The sequence below is a fragment of the Erythranthe guttata genome, chromosome 5, assembly GCF_056151865.1.
Source record: "Erythranthe guttata isolate IM_541 chromosome 5, IM_541, whole genome shotgun sequence".
Taxonomy (NCBI): domain Eukaryota; kingdom Viridiplantae; phylum Streptophyta; class Magnoliopsida; order Lamiales; family Phrymaceae; genus Erythranthe; species Erythranthe guttata.
This window is the reverse complement of record NC_142537.1, coordinates 10,699,116-10,715,936: the sequence shown is the minus strand read 5'-3', so window position 1 is coordinate 10,715,936 and position 16,821 is coordinate 10,699,116. Positions and strand designations below refer to the sequence as shown.

Here is a 16,821-nt window from a genome sequence, read left to right as displayed (position 1 = left end):
TTTGCAGTCTATTTAATTATTTTTTAGTATTCTGCATTTTTAATTTTGTTTCATGATTTTAGGTTTTTTCGATGGCGAATTTCGTACGGATTTTGTTGAGGTTTGGTGGGTTGATTGCTATAAAGAGGTGTTTACGATGTAATGGCTCGGTAACTTCGGTTAAGTGTTAAACCGTTGTAATACAGTACTATACTATTATGAATACCGTATGATACTACCATTATCATTTTATTATACTATTATGAGATTATTAATGTACTAGAGCTTTTTAACTCGACATATTGGTTTGATTGTGTTATGATGTGTTTTATGTATTTTATCAAAACCCTTGATTGAAATTATGAGATTATTAATGTACTATTTTATTGGTTATGTGGAATATTTTACGTTAGTGTTGTTCTCAATGTTCTTGTCATTTCAGTGGTATATTGTTTGTAACACAATTTCATATCAATATTATAACCGTAATATACTATCATAGCAGATTAATGTACTATATTGAAATTATTAATATACTATGTGGTTGAATAATACGGGATCCATAGTTTATTAACGAGATCCATAGTCGAATTAGATCAATAAGATAGTCTATTACATGATATAAGGAAAATTACCATAATTGATTAGTATAACAAACATATTATTCAGTTTCCATATATATTATTATTTTTTCATATATATTATTATTTACCCTAATCGTTTTCATATAATAAGGAAAATTACCCTAATTGATTAGTATTTCAAACAAACATATTATTCAGTTTCCATATATATTATTATTTTTTCGAATAGTCAATTAATTAAACCCATAGTCGAATTAGATACATGGGATAGTCTATTAAAAGATATGAGACAGTCTATTAATTTTAAAAAGGTAAAGTAACGGGATTTGTGGGATTTACTTGAGGGTAATTATGTAATTACGAAAAGTTTGGGTTTTTATCAAAATGACAAATTTAAATTTGGGTCTACCCCTATTATTTGAATGTTTAAGGGGGTTATATCTAATAGACCCCAAATAAAATTGGGTCACAGAGTTAACCCGACATGGCTCAAGTCCTGCCCTACTTTCTCTTGTAAAGAAAACTAGGTTTAATTTTCTAGTTTTGTTGTCCATATTTTGCAACACTACAAATAAGATCAATAATTGAAATTGTTGAAATCAATAATTTTAAGTTTTAACTATGCTAATACATGTCCGGTCATCCATATTTTTCTACTTAGCGGCGATTAATAGAGATTGTTGAACTCACAAAGATGGTTGAACGGGCCATGGAAGTAGTTCCCCAACTGCATCTGGCGGTGGTCTGGGTTTCTCGCAAGCAATGTTCTGATGATATCCCCACCGACAACTTGAGTTGCATGGAAATAAGTAAATATATAACCTACTCAAATGCTTCATTTGATTATTCTCATGAATATCGTTTTAACAATGTACGGAAAGTAAACCTCATGAATAAGAAGTCCTCATTTTGCGGAAATATATGCGATTTTAAAATATCTGCTGAGAACCCCAGGGCACATTTTGCACAGTTGTTAAGGTTGTCAGTCCGTTATGAGATTTGCCTTGAGAGTATGCAAAATAGCAACGAGGTGTACATTGTGGAGTTTTTTCTTCAGTCTAATAACAATAGGAGGGAAGATGGATCATTTGTGTACATGCTATCAAGAATAATGGAGAGGGTACTCAAAAGCATTAAGCTCTCACCCGGAGGACAACTTGGAGATGAAGATTTAGTAGTTGACCCGCCTCATGCACTTAGACATGAATCTATTAACTACACCCAAGAAAGAAAGAACCAACTTTTAGAAGAAATTAACATGTTAGAGGTGATAGAAGGATACAAAGAACAGTTTTCACTTATGGACTTCACCAAGTACTTGCAGAAGACCGATCCGTTTTTTGGAGAACAAAAGATTGAAGGAGGGTTTTTTTGGAGAAGAAATTCATTTCAGCCCCATGTTATTTTATCAGTCGAGGATAAAATAACATATTTCATGAGCCGAATAATACAAGGAATGTCTTATAGTTTAGTGCAGTTTTGGGCACCCAAATTTGAGGAGAATAGGTGTTGTATAACAACTTTTGATCAACCTTTTGCCGTTGGTTATCTTGCAAAAGGTTTAGCTTCTTTCAGAAAGAAGTCAATGAAACATGTCTATTATGTGGATGAGGGAGCAAAAGACGAGCAGGTGGGCCCCCTTGGACGTGTTTTCAGAAGTCGTAGCTCCGAGTTCACCCCTGATATGCGCCTCTATTCTACAACAGAGTTTCCACTTAAGAATCATGCTGCGCGTTGTCACCTCAGAGAATATTTTGTTTTACCTATATTTGATTTACTCGAGCCGGATGAATGTGTTGGGGTGCTAGAATTTGTTGGATTTACTTATTTTCCATTTGAAGACATCCAAAAAGAATTAGAGGTACTCTCTGATATATTTCTCTCTCTCTCTCTTTCTCACATTGTCTTACACTTTTCAAGTGAAAACAATGTCAATACTCTGCAGGCAGCGAACCTGAGTGTCAGCTTCCAAGCTAGCCATATGCAAACCAATGTAAATCATGCGTCTTCGCTTTTAAACTTTTTTTTTCTCTTTTTTTTCTCCCTTTTTAACAATGTTGATATATTAAATTTAGATTAGTGACAGTCGACAATGGGCACTGCGTGAAATAGAAGAAACCCTTGAAGTGGTCGTTAAGATTCCCCAACTGCATAGGGCAGAGGTTTGGGCCACTTGCACTCGATGTGCATTTGAAAAAGATAATAGATTGAACTGCATGGAATTAACACGTGTCATGTATGAATTATATTACCGTGAATTATATGAAGAATTCGGTTATGAAGAACATATTTATCCGAAGATGCTTGAGTTTAGTCATATACACACGAAGAAGGGGATTACGGGGATGGTATTAGCATCGAAAAATAAGTCATGTTTTTTTCGAAATTCATGTCATTTTAGCATAGTTGAGCAACCCCTTGCACATTATTTGCAAAAGGAGAGGATTGGTAGTTGTTTTGCAATTTGTTTGCAAAGTACACACACTGGGAACCTCGTATACGTATTAGAGTTCTTTCTAAACCAAGGTCCTGGAAAAAATGAACATATAGTGTCCTTTTTGAACTTCCTACTACCCATACTGAAGAAGTACCTTAAAATCTTTACGATTGCATCGGGCCAACAATTAGGAGACGAACTAGCAATCGAAGTTCCTGTGTTTTCCGGAGAGGATGAACTACGGCGGGCAAAATAAATTCAAATTTGTCCCATATAGTGGGAGAGAGCATCAACATTCTGGACACCAACAAAGGCCTATTATTGTTGTTGATGACATGGATTCTGTGGCAAGTACTTCACATGCAGAACATCTAATTAGCAGTGTGGCTGCCAACTCAAATAAAATAAAGGGAGGAAAGAAGATGAAGAAAACCGGCCGCCTAAATCTCACACTCGAGGCTCTGAAGCCACATTTCGGGACGAAGCTCAAAGATGTCGCTAAGGAGCTCGGAGGTCAGTCAACAAAACTTCCTTTTATTTTTTTTTTCTTTAAAACAAGTTTCAATAAATTATATGATTACATACTTTTATAGGATTAAAATTTCTCCGTCAACTTGAAAATCATGTGAATTTTAGTTGTGATATGCCTAATTGGGCCAACCCAATGGGCCTACAATTTCTTTACCTACTGGGCTACGAGTCCAATATCGAAGACTAATATCACCGAGGCCCAAACACCTTCAAGTAAGGCTTGGGCCCAACAAAGCAAACCCAACCCAATAAACGACATATAAATAGAGGTTTTCCTCATTTTATTAAGGTACGTCCTATTAACTGAGCAATACAAAAACGCGTATTCTCTGGACTATTTCTATGATCAGCACGTCTGACTTGAGCGTCGGAGGGGTTTCCGCCGGATCAACCCCCGGCTTAGTTCATGTGTTCTATGATCGCAGGTACCTCAGGATCATCAAGTTGTCAAGCTACTGATCTGCTTTGCTCTCCCAGCTCATTTTCTACACCACCCTAGGTGAGCTAGTAATTAGCATCATCATTTTGGCGCCGTCTGTGGGAACGATGCAAACCAGATCACGTAGCCAACAAGATCCTCCTGAGGCGTCTGCTCGGAGAGAAAATGACACAGCTAACGACCTCCCACCTCGTGGAAGCTCTGGCTTGCCACCTCCTCCCCATCCCATGGATCCGCCTCGCGAGGTTCAGGTGATCCCCCCTCGGGACCCACCACTCGCCGATCCACCACTCCCTGCTCCTCGAATGGTTCAAATAACCGAGGAGGCCCTTCAACACTAGAAAGGGTTATCGACTCCCTGGGGGCTTACATCTGCCCCCAAAATATTTCGCTCGCCAAGGGTTATCGACTCCCTGGGGGCTTACATCTGCCCCCAAAATATTTTGTTCGCCAAGGGTTATCGACTCCCTGGGGTTCACAGTGCCCCCAAAACATTTCATTCGCCATGGGTCATCGACTCTCTGGGGGTCTACTCCCGCCCCCCTCGAACGGTTCAGATAACCGAAGAGGACCTTCAGCATATGATCGCCGAACCTTCAACAAGATCAACTTCTACTTGCTCCTCTAACGGTTCAGATAACCGATAAGGACCTTCTGCGTATAATCGCGGAAGCTTCAACTTGTGCTACCACTGAAGCAGTGGCACCATACATCGTCATAGCAGGAGCCAACGCTCCTCCTCGTGAGGCCCCACTGGGTCCTCAACATGATCAATTTCTACTTACTTCTCGAACGGTTCAGATAACCGAAGAAGACCTTCAGCGTATGATCACGGAAGATTCAACTCGTGCTGCCACTGAATCAGTGGCACCATATATCGCCAAGGTTGGGCTTCTCACCCCAATGGTTCGTGATCGCCTCATCCTAAATGGGGGGCTATCTCATCCTAAAGTTGGGCATCTCATCTCAAGGGTGGTACATCCACTTACCTTTCAACCCCAAGGGGTTTCACATCCCATCAAGTGTTTCACATCCCTACTTCAAAAACAGAAAAAAAAAAGGGGCTGACGCGCACGCGCGAACCAATGGCACAACCGTGCGCATCCACCTCAGACCATAGGTCTCGAGCGCCTTATCCTACAGTGGGCAGTTATCTCCATCCTAAGGTTGGGCATGACCCTTACCTTTCATCCCCAAGGGGGTGCACATCTCATCTCAAGGAACGAGGATAATCTCCCTACTCAAAAAATAGAACATCCCCAAGGGGGTGCACATCCCATCTCAAGGAACGAGGATAATCTCCCTACTCAAAAAATAGAACATCCCCAAGGGGGTGCACATCCCATCTCAAGGAACGAGGATAATCTCCCTACTCAAAAAATAGAACATCCCCAAGGGGGTGCATATCCCATCTCAAGGAACGAGGATAATCTCCCTACTCAAAAAATAGAACATCCCCAAGGGGGTGAATATCAGCCAAATAAAAAAAAAAGGGGGGGTAAAATCGCGCATGCGAGACCGCAGAAGAAGATAAAAAAATACAAGAACAAGAAGAAGAAAAAAGAGAGTAAAAGAAGAAGAATTAGAAGAAGAAAGAAAGAAAAAAGAAGAAGGAAGAAGAAAATAGGAAAAAGAGAGAAAAAGAAGATGAGAATTAGAAGAAAAGAGAAAAAAACAACAAAAAAGAGTAGAAGACAAAAGAAGAAAGAAAAAGAAGCAAAAAAAGACAAAAGAAAGAAAAGGACAAAAAGACAAGAAAAACGCGCGCGTCAGCGCGCTCCGCCCAAGGGTGCATCGGTCCGCGCGAACGCGCGGTAAAAAAAAAAAAAAAAAAAAAAAAAAAAAGACAAGAGGCGCGCGTGCACAGCACGCGCGCGTGGCATACACGCGCAAGACGCGCGCGCGTGCACAGCACGCGCGCCAGCCAAAAAAAAAAAAAAAAAAAAGGAAGCGCGCGTGCACAGCACGCGCGCGTGGCATACACGCGCCTGACGCGCGCGCGTGCACTGCACGCGCGCGTCAGAAGAGAGAAAAAAAAAAAAAAAAAAAAAAAAAAAGAAAAGAGAAAGGTACCTCGCACGCGCGCGCGGCTTCCCATGCACGCGCGCGCGCCTCCCTAGGCTTCCTTGGAGCGCGCGCTCCCATATAATTGGGCACAACTTTCACCGCCCTCCACCAAATTGCGCGTAGATTTTGACTCGCTTTATCAAATCGCACGAGAATTTCAACGCGTTCCACCAAATTGCGCGAGCTCTTTAACGCACCTACCAAATTGCGTTCGCTATCAAATGGAAAATAAAAAAAAATATTATTTCTCCACGCCATGCCAACGATTAACGCAAGACTACATCACCGATCTACTCTCAATACGATCCGGTACCCCTTTCGACTTGGCTCCCACATCGTCTCGAGAGTGGGGGGCTTGCGAGACAACTCCCACGAGGAGCCAACTCGCTCAGTACTACCACCCGTTGCGAGGTAACTCCCACGAGGAGCCAACTTCCTCGGGTCTCAACACCAAAGCGAGACAACTCCCACGAGGAGATAACTCGCTCCGTCCTACAACCCGCAGCGAGACAACTCCCACGAGGAGCCAACTCCCTCGGGTCTACGAAACCATAGCGAGATAACTCCCACGAGGAGACCATTCGCTCTGTCCTATAACCCGTTGCGAGGCAACTCCCACGAGGAGCCAACTCCCTCGGGTCTCAACGCCAGAGCGAGATAACTCCCACGAGGAGCAAACTCGCTCGGCCCTACACACTCGTTGCGAGACAACTCCCACGAGGAGCCAACTCGCTCGGAACTACAACCCGTAGCGAGACAACTCCCACGAGGAGATAACTCGCTCCGTCCTACAACCCGCAGCGAGACAACTCCCACGAGGAGCCAACTCCCTCGGGTCTACGAAACCATAGCGAGATAACTCCCACGAGGAGACCATTCGCTCCGTCCTATAGCCCGTTGTGGGACAACTCCCACGAGGAGCTAACCCCCTCTAGTCTCAAAACTACAGCGAGACAACTCCTACGAGGAGACCACTCGCTCCATCCTACGATCCGCAGCGAGGAAACTCCCACGAGGAGCCAACTCGCTCGGTCCTACGAACCCACAGCGAGATAACTCCTACGAGGAGACCACTCGCTCCATCCTATGATCCGCAGCGAGATTACTCCCACGAGGAGCCAACTCGCTCAGTACTACAACCTACAGCGAGATAACTCCCACGAGGAGACAACTCGCTCGGTATCCCAACCCGCAGCGGGACAACTCCCACGAGGAGCTAACTCGCTCGATATTACAAATCCGTTGCAAGGCAACTCCCACGTGCAACCACCTCGCTCGATAATAAGACTCGCTGCGAAACAACTCCCACGAGGAGACAACTCGCTCAGAGCAACCTCAATCCACACGCACCTAAATCGCGCATCATCCAATGCTCCTACAACTTCGCTCAAGACAACTCCCATGAGGAGACAACTCGCCCGAAATTCACCATATAATCGCAAGCTCAAGTTAGCACGATTACAATCCTAGAAGCACTTAGAGATATTATGAGAATCTATATAGCCTGGCCAGCTTGATTACTCAAATTTATCTACTTGTTTTCGATGGGTCATTCATTAAAACGTGGCCACGGTCCAAACATACTTAAGACCCACGAGGTCTAACAAGGGGCACGACCCCCATATAAAAAAAAATCTTGAGAGCCTGATCCCCTCATCAAGTACATCACGCAGAAAGCTATATGTAAACACATACAAGCAACGCGTCAAAACATTGAAAATGTCGAAAAATAACAACTCCCACGAGGAGAATACTAGCTCCGTGCTACTACATTATCGTGAGACAACTTCCACGAAGACGTAACTCGATCAACTCGATTACCCCAGAGACAACTCCCACGAGGAGATTACTTGATCCGTGCTACTACATTATCGCGAGACAACTCCCACGAGGAGATAACTCGATCAACACTATTACCCCGCGACAAGATAGCTCCCACGAGGAGATAAATCGCTACTACATCGTCGCGGGACAAAACCGACGACTCGATTAATTTATATTGCGGCAACTTTGTCGCGCTATGCGCCAACGCGCATTCACACCCCTCCGACACACGCTCCAACGCGTTTTCGCATACCATTAGGCCATACGCCAATGATCGACTTCTCCAATTTTTACTCTCGACACGATTTGAGACCCATCACAACATGGCCCCCACATCGACTCGAGAGTGGGGGGCTTAATGATATGCCTAATTGGGCCAACCCAATGGGCCTACAATTTCTTTACCTACTGGGCTACGAGTCCAATATCGAAGACTAATATCACCGAGGCCCAAACACCTTCAAGTAAGGCTTGGGCCCAACAAAGCAAACCCAACCCAATAAACGACATATAAATAGAGGTTTTCCTCATTTTATTAAGGTACGTCCTATTAACTGAGCAATACAAAAACGCGTATTCTCTGGACTATTTCTATGATCAGCACGTCTGACTTGAGCGTCGGAGGGGTTTCCGCCGGATCAACCCCCGGCTTAGTTCATGTGTTCTATGATCGCAGGTACCTCAGGATCATCAAGTTGTCAAGCTACTGATCTGCTTTGCTCTCCCAGCTCATTTTCTACACCACCCTAGGTGAGCTAGTAATTAGCATCATCAAGTTGATATAACAAGAACCAAATTGATTTGTAATAATGCAGTTAGTATATCAACAATAAAGCGCGCTTGCAGAGAGTATGGCATCGATAGGTGGCCATGTAACGAAAACCACAAAAAGAATCCTTCCCTCTTTGAGGTAGAAAGAGCAGATAAATATCCGCAGAAGAATATTTGCAACAACCGCCAAAATTTGGCGCAAGCAAGTACTGATCAGAGCAGGTTTAGTCACCTGAATGTTCAGACAATTAAGGATGATACCGTAATAGTAAAGGCCATTGGGAATGGAGAAGCTTGTGGAAGAAGTGGCAAATAGACTAAAGTTGGAGATGGGAAGTTTTAAACTGAAATATTTAGATGAAGAAAACGAAGAGATTTTGTTAACCCGTGATTCTGATTTGCTGCATTGTCCCAAGTATCCGACAGCGTCGGGCGAGTCTTTTATCAAGTTGTTTGTTCGATTGTCTCGTAAATGAGCGCTTCTGCGTTTTGATTTTCCTTCAAGCTTAATAAAACTCTCTGTATGCAACTTTCTGATTTCTCAAATATTACTTAATTATCATGTGTATGTGGTTTGATTTATTTGTATGAAAAATGACTTGAAATTAGAAATTGGAGCTAATGGATCGGGATGCAGAATAAGGCTTCTTATATATATTGTTCCTATCTTTTGTATTGTTAAAGCTAAGAGTTATTTTATAGGCAGCCTGGAATTAAGGGAGCAGCCTTTCTTGTTTCTATTCAACTAGAAATTTTAGGCAAACCCCTTCTGAACTTTATTTTGGTCCAATTGGGTCCAACTTAATACTCTATATGCAAGCTCTAATAAAATGGATCAACGAAAATGATTAGTTTAATCAATCCATCTATATAATTGTTTGAACTAATTTGAAGTTTCTAATGTTCCTTATCCAAAAACAAAAAATAAAACAAAAGATAAACAAACTTGAAAACGACAAGTTGTTAGGAATTAAATTGGGGAAATTTGCTAGACACCCCTTATTTTGGAACTAGTTGTTAGATGAATATAGACATAGGTCATTTGACCTAATAAATTAATATAAATAAATTAAAATAATTAGTATATAGCAAGGTTGTAAAAAACGGTAATCGGGTCCGAGTCGGTCAGGCACCGACTCACGATTAATCAGTGCGGCGGTGATTAATCGGTGATAAATCGGAAATAACGGTTTTTTAAATTTAATATAATATATTTCTAAATATTATTTATAAATACTCTAAACATATATAAAAAGATATTTAAACATAGTTATATCTCCATCATGTATATATCCTAATAACATTATAAAAGTTTAATAATCACAAGATCATACTACATCATACTACATAAATATCCTTATAAAATATAAATAAAAAAACAATTTTTTTTGAATTTACATTTATTCTTGAACATTCTTGGCATAGATCATTAGTTCTTTAACAATAACAATTAACATAAACAATATAAGGCATAAAATCATATTTTCTTTTATTAAAATCCAACTTTTATTTTGAATCATAAAAAGAAAAAAAAAAAAGAAAAAAAAAACCGATTTTTAACCGATTTTTGCCACCGAGTTTGACCCGCCTTAAATGTTTGACCGCCTCAAACCGCCTCGGACCGCCTCAGACCACCTAAAACCGCCTCACAGGCAAAAAACCAATTTTTCAAACATTTACACTAAAATCGTAAAGGTTTTGGACCGCCTCCGCCTCGGAGACCGATTAATCGGCCACCTCGGCCGATTTTTAGAGCACTGATATATAGACATAAATACCCTCAATTAATAGAAAAACAAATCTTATATATCATCTCTCTCCAATCTCACGTTAGTCTCCCCCTATATTTAATTCCTCATCTCTCTCTCTCTTTTTGCATCTCAATTCTCACGCATCTCTCTCTCTGCTTCTCTCTTTATTTATTTTTTTCTTTTTCTTTTTTTTAATAAAGAAATATTATAGAGAAGGAAAAAACAACGATCTTTTTAGATTATGAGATGATTTCTTGGTGAAAGAATTAAAGAGGACAACAAATATTCCCTAAAAAAAAAAAGTTCAGAAATCCAAAATCCTAGCCAAAATTCACATTGTGTCTTCCCTATGTAGAACCTCCCATCGTTTGTTGTTAGCAATTTCCATTTGCAGTTGGTTTAATTTCGTTTGTTGTTTGAAGAATTGTGTTTGGCGTCGATATTCGATTCCTCTGGTTTACAATTTGCAAGGTATGTCTTAAGTTACATTTTACATACACTTTGTTTAATGTTTTTGCTGTTTGCAAGGTGTTCCATAAACAATTTTGTTGTTGATTTTTTTAGTGATGCTGATTTTTTTTTCCAGTTTGTTGTTTGCATTTGGCGAAGCCATAGGTAGTTTATTGCTTGCAATTCAATAATTCAAGTTTTGCTGATTTATTTTTCTTCAGGTTGTTGTTTGCATTTAGCGAAGTCATAGGTAATTTTTTATTTGCAATTCAATAATGCAAATTCCGAAACTTTTTTTTTTCAGTTTGATGTTTGTAATTGGCGAAATCATAGGTATTTTGTTGTTTACAATTAAATAATATAAAATTGCTATTTGTAGTTCACGAATTCATAGGCGTCGCAAGTCCCGGAATCATAGGCGGTGGGGCAATGGCGGTGGCGTATTTAGAGTATGAGTTTGTAAAATCAATTGTATATTTTTTATGAATTAATTTAGTTAATATTTCGAAGAGATGTGTTTGGGGATTTGTTTTGTTAGAGAGATTTTTTGGGGATTTAATTTAGTTGAACTAAGGGTATTTTTGCCACAATAAATATTATTAATTTATTAATTAAATTGGGGAAATAAGCCGCAAAATGTGGGGGAACATTGACCTGTGCTTGACCACAAAGTCGAGGCATCTTATTAGTAGTATACTTACTATATTTATATGTCTTTCATTAATTAAATATTGATTTTGGGTTACTAGCTATTTGACATGTAAATTTTGTTCTTATCCCAATCTTGAGATGGATCCAATAACAAAACCAATCAAATACTAATAATAATATTGTTAAAAATTTATGATTTAATTTGTTGAAACAATTACAAAGTATGGAGTAACACTTGGATAATTAATATATTGAAAACAAAGAATACATACATTTTGCCTCAACACAAAGTCAAGTAAATAATTTACATTCGTCATTTACAAGTTACAACAAAGTACGCCGACACTTTTTTTTTATACAAAATTGAACAAAACGCATAAAAGACAACATACACAAACACACACGCACACACGTGGATGTGTGCGCGCCTAAGGCGTGTTGACAGTACTCTGTGATGAAGTAGTACTAACTAATTTATGCTTGGCTGCATATCGATGGACCAACGCCAGAGCATTGCTGGTGACTTGTGCACAATCAATTACCCTCACCCTCACAGCAACCTCAACACTTCCACCAATCACGGTGCTCGAAAATCCATCGAGGCACGTGTTCTGAAAAGTGAGGGCCGCCCCAACCCACGACTCGACGTTGCTTTCGTGCCAGTTGAAGTCCACCTGGTGGTGGGTCCCACTCCAGCCGCCGAGCTCCTTCACTGCTCGGCTCAGCTGTTCCACCGTGCTAGCCATGTTTTCCACGCAGTCTTTCACGGCTCGGTACTCCATCGGCTTCAAGCCCCTAATCCGAGCCGCCTTGGAGATGAAGGTAGCCGCGGATCGAGCCCTGGATAAGCTGACCGACAGAGCGGCTTGAGCCAGCTGCTTATGGCTGCTCAGCGGGGTTGTGGTGGAGGTGTAAGTAGAGAGACACTGGATGCAGAGAGATGGGTAGAGAGTGGCGGCTCGGCATTCGGCTTTGATGAAATTGGTGACGTCATCATCGTTAGCTGTGTTTGTATGATTGGTGTTAGAGGAAGGTTTTGTTGCTGTGGAAAACGTGTGATGAAAATACAAGAGAGAGAGCAAGATTAATATGCTGCTGAGTTTTAACATTGTGATTAATTTTTTACAAGTGTTTGTGTAGTGTGAAGAGTGAAGACAGAGCTAAGTAGTGTATAATGTTTATGCATCGGCTTATGAGGAGCTTTATATAGAGTTTGCTGGGAATTTTATGCTACACTTGATTATTTACGTCGGATGAATTTAAACGGTAGATTTATTAAACAATTATTCACTAATCACACATGTAGGTGTGTGTGATTATGTCTAGATCTACAGCTCAAATCTATCTAATGTAGATAACAAGGTGCAACATCTAATTTCCTGAGTTTTCTATACCCTTCTATTTGTATACATGGAAACTAGAAAATATTTAAGAATAAATAAGTTAAATAATTTTGAAGTATTTTCTAGGGAGTAAAAAATAGAGTCATAATAAATAAGGGGCGCGTTGCAAACACGGATAATTAGATGCTACATCTGGTTATTTATATTAGGTGTATTTTAATCGTAAATCTACACATAATCACAGACATTTATGTATATGTGTGCTTAGTGAATGATTATTTGATATATTAAATCCACAGTTAAAATACACGATGTAAATAATCAAGTGTAACATCTAATTTCCCTTGAAAATACTCATGCTTATAAACATCTAATGATAAATCTTTATTGTTAAAAATACACCCATAAAAATTTTAATTAATTAATCTTGTTATATGTAACACATGCATGTCATTATGTCATGTGTATGTATGAATTATTTTTTTTTTATTTTTTTTTTTTTTGAGTAAATTCAAGTCCATTACAAGGGGAAATAGGGGTGGGGGGGACTCGAACCCTAGACCGTTACCCTAGTGGTAAAGGCTAGGTACCAACTCTCCTAATGAGGGTTGGTTGTATGTATGAATTATTAATAGTAACAAAACATAAACTTTTAATTAATAAAATCATATTCAAAGTGATTCTTTAGAAGCGGTTTGGATATTGGTCTTTGATAAACATTTGATTAGACTAGTTGCGTGAAGCTTCCTAGTAGCTTAGTTTCACGTTATTATATAGAGGTCATTACAAATAATCTCATCAATGGGTACTTATTCACAAAGAGATTCACATAAAAATCTTCTCTATTAATAAGTCCATACATGGTCCAGATTTTTGTAAAGGACTAAAATAACCCCTCATACTATAATATGCTCCAATTTTATCCTTAACTTAATCTAACCTCAATTTGACCCCAAATTTCACAAATTATTTAATTTTGACCCAAATATTTTTTTTTAAATATTTTTTTTCGATTTTTTTTCCTTCCGGATTTTTTCGCCGGTCTCCGGCTGTCAACGCCGGTCTCCGGCTGTCAACGCCGGTCTTCGGCGTTGACTTTTTCAAATATTTATTTTATTTTATATTTTTTTTCTTTTTCTTTTCTTTCTTTCTGTAACTTTTTTTTTTCGTTTAAACAACAATATTGTTGTGATTGACAGTAATATTGAATATATTACTGTTAAACACAATAAAATTAACTAAACTACAGTTTAACACAGTAATATTGCTATATTAATCTCTAGCACAGTAATATTAACACAACAAAACTAATTATTGTGTAATAGAGTAATATTAATATGTTGACCGTTCAACAAATGTAAACATAATAAAAAACCAAAAGAAGTAATATTACTGTGAGTGACAGTAATATATAACAACAATATATTACCGTCAACCACAATAATATTACAATAATAGACAGTAATATTATTACGTTACTCCGTGAATAACTCAAACAAACAAAACAATCCAAATAAATTAATACTATTGATATGCTTGACAGCAATATTACTATAACAACAGTAATATTACCGTCAACCACAGTAATATTATTGTGTTTACAGTAATATTACAATAATAGCCAGTAATATTATTACGTTACTCCGTGGATAACTCAATCAAAACAAAAAACCAAAAAAAATAATAATATTGATGTTGTCGACGGTAATATTATTGTGTTTACAGTTATTTTACTGTCAACAACAGTAATATAATTACGTTGACTTGTCAACAAATCAAAAAAAAAAGTAAAAAACTAAAAAAAATAACAAAAAATAAAAAAATAATAATATTACGTTAATTTACTGCCAACGGCAGAACAATTACATAAATGTATTGTCAACGACAATACAATTACATTAATTAACTATCATTGATAGTATAATTACGTTAATTTACTGTCAGTGACAGCACAATTACGGTCAACGTTTAGCGACGAACGTAAAAAAAAACAAACAAACAAAAAAAAAAAAGAAAAAAAAACACTAAAAAAAGTCAACGCCGGAAACCGGCGAAAAAATCCGGAAGAAAAGAAAAAAAAATCGAAAAATTAACCCTGGAATTCGGCGGCAAAAAAAATTTGAAAAAAAAAAGTTTTTGAAAAAAAAAGTCAAAATTGAATTTTTGTGGTCAAAATTGAAAATAAATATTAAAAGGATGGGCTTATTGGTGAAAGAGATATAGTCCTTATACCTAGAATAATAAAGATGCTTAGTTAGGGACTTATGCACAAAAACCCCTATTATATATATGGGTAATGATATACGCAGGCCAAATTAAACATTCAGGCACTTTTTTACCATGATTTTTTACCTTTTTACCATAACTATTTACCTTTTGTACTATTCCTACCCAATCCTATAAAATATAAAACTCAACATTCAAAGTGAAAAACTTCAGATATTCAACAATTTTTGCGATGGATCCAAACAACTTAGACCCGAATGTAAGTTTTTCGTTTTTTTCCCACAACCTTATATGCTCGTGTGAATTTACGCGAGCACTTGGCAAGTGCTCGTGTAAATTCACACGAGTAGATGAATTTTTTTTTTTTAATTCATGTGCTCGTGTGAATTTACGCGAGCACTTGCCAAGTGCTCGCGTAAATTCACACGAGCACATGAACAAATTTTTTGTTTTTTTTTAACCCACTCGTGTGATTTCAAACGAACAGAGAAGGTATGCTCGTGTGAAATCACACGAGTAGAACGTCTCTGTTCGTGTGAAATCACACGAGCAACACAATTTTTTAATTTTTAATTTTTTTTGAGTTTTATTCTTTAGTTTTATAATTTGCTAACTACATTAATATAAAAACAGGAAGTATACATAGATGCGGATGAAGATATTGAAACATTCGAGCTACATGATTACAGTGAAATTTTCACAATTTCGACTGCATTTGATAGTAAAGATGCACTAGTAGAGTGGGCGATGAATATGGCCATCAGTCAAGGACATGAGATTAGGCGACAGTCTTACCACGAGGGCCGACAATATTTGACTTGTAAAAGAGCCTATAAGAGTCGAGGAAAAAATGCAGAGGTCAAAACAAGCCGGAAGTCCGGTTCAATAAAGTGTAAATGCTCTTTTGCGCTATGGGGTAAAGAGGGTCGTGATGGATTATGGCGCCTTACCATCAAAGATGGCAATCACACTCATTTTCCTCATAAATATCCACAAGGACTACGTTCGCTAAGTCGCCTGAGTGAAGAGCAACGAGAAGTGACAAAGATACTGAAAAAGAGCCATGTGAAGCCGAAGGAAATTTTGCATCATCTGAGAGAGATGAATCCGGATACGGCTGCGGCCTTGAGAGATGTGTACAATGAATCACAGAGAATTAGACGAGAGGAAATGAAAGGAAAAACAGTTATACAACATATGTGGCACGAACTAAGTGAGAGTGGATACAACAAATGGCATCGAACAAATCCAGCTGGTGATGCAGTGCAAGACGTTATGTTTGCGCACCCTAATTCAATAAAGCTTTTGCAGTTATTTCCATACTCCTGATGGATTGCACGTACAAGACTAACAGGTAATAATTATTTAAATGTGAATTACATTTATTATATTATATATATATATATACATATATATATATATATATATATATATATATATATATATATATATATATATATATATATATATATATATATATATATATATATATATATATATATATATATATATATATATATATATATATATATATATAAGAGTTGACTAAATTATAATTACCTTCATGTAGATATGAAATGCCTCTTTTGGAGATCATTGTGGTTACTCCCGTGGGAAGGAACTTCACTATTGCCGTTGCTTTTATGTCACGTGAAGATGAGGACACTTATGCATGGACATTGCGATGTTTGCGAGACATATTACCAATCGGGATAGAACCAGAAGTGATACTGACAGATCGTGAGTTGGGCCTACTGAAAGCATTGCC

The 16,821-nt window shown here is 38.3% G+C and overlaps 2 protein-coding genes and 1 pseudogene across 3 annotated transcripts; 2 read left to right on the top strand and 1 right to left on the bottom strand.

The window, feature by feature from the left end:
- The first annotated feature begins 1,228 nt into the window (after positions 1-1,228).
- LOC148770598 (protein NLP7-like) lies at positions 1,229-9,287 on the top strand (annotated as a pseudogene). The gene is made up of 4 exons (XR_016031419.1): positions 1,229-2,424; positions 2,509-2,556; positions 2,639-3,513; positions 8,677-9,287. The product of XR_016031419.1 is annotated as a protein NLP7-like (transcript).
- Positions 9,288-11,735: 2,448 nt separating this feature from the next.
- Positions 11,736-12,639, bottom strand: LOC105972177 (21 kDa protein). Its single transcript, XM_012997112.2, has one exon. The coding sequence runs from the start codon at positions 12,591-12,593 to the stop codon at positions 11,913-11,915; it is 681 nt and encodes a 226-aa protein (XP_012852566.2). The 5' UTR covers positions 12,594-12,639; the 3' UTR covers positions 11,736-11,912.
- Positions 12,640-15,285: 2,646 nt separating this feature from the next.
- LOC148770597 (uncharacterized) lies at positions 15,286-16,382 on the top strand. The gene is made up of 2 exons (XM_088817932.1): positions 15,286-15,312; positions 15,687-16,382. Exons 1-2 carry the CDS (start codon positions 15,286-15,288, stop codon positions 16,380-16,382), a joined length of 723 nt encoding a protein of 240 aa, XP_088674058.1.
- Positions 16,383-16,821: the final 439 nt, after the last annotated feature.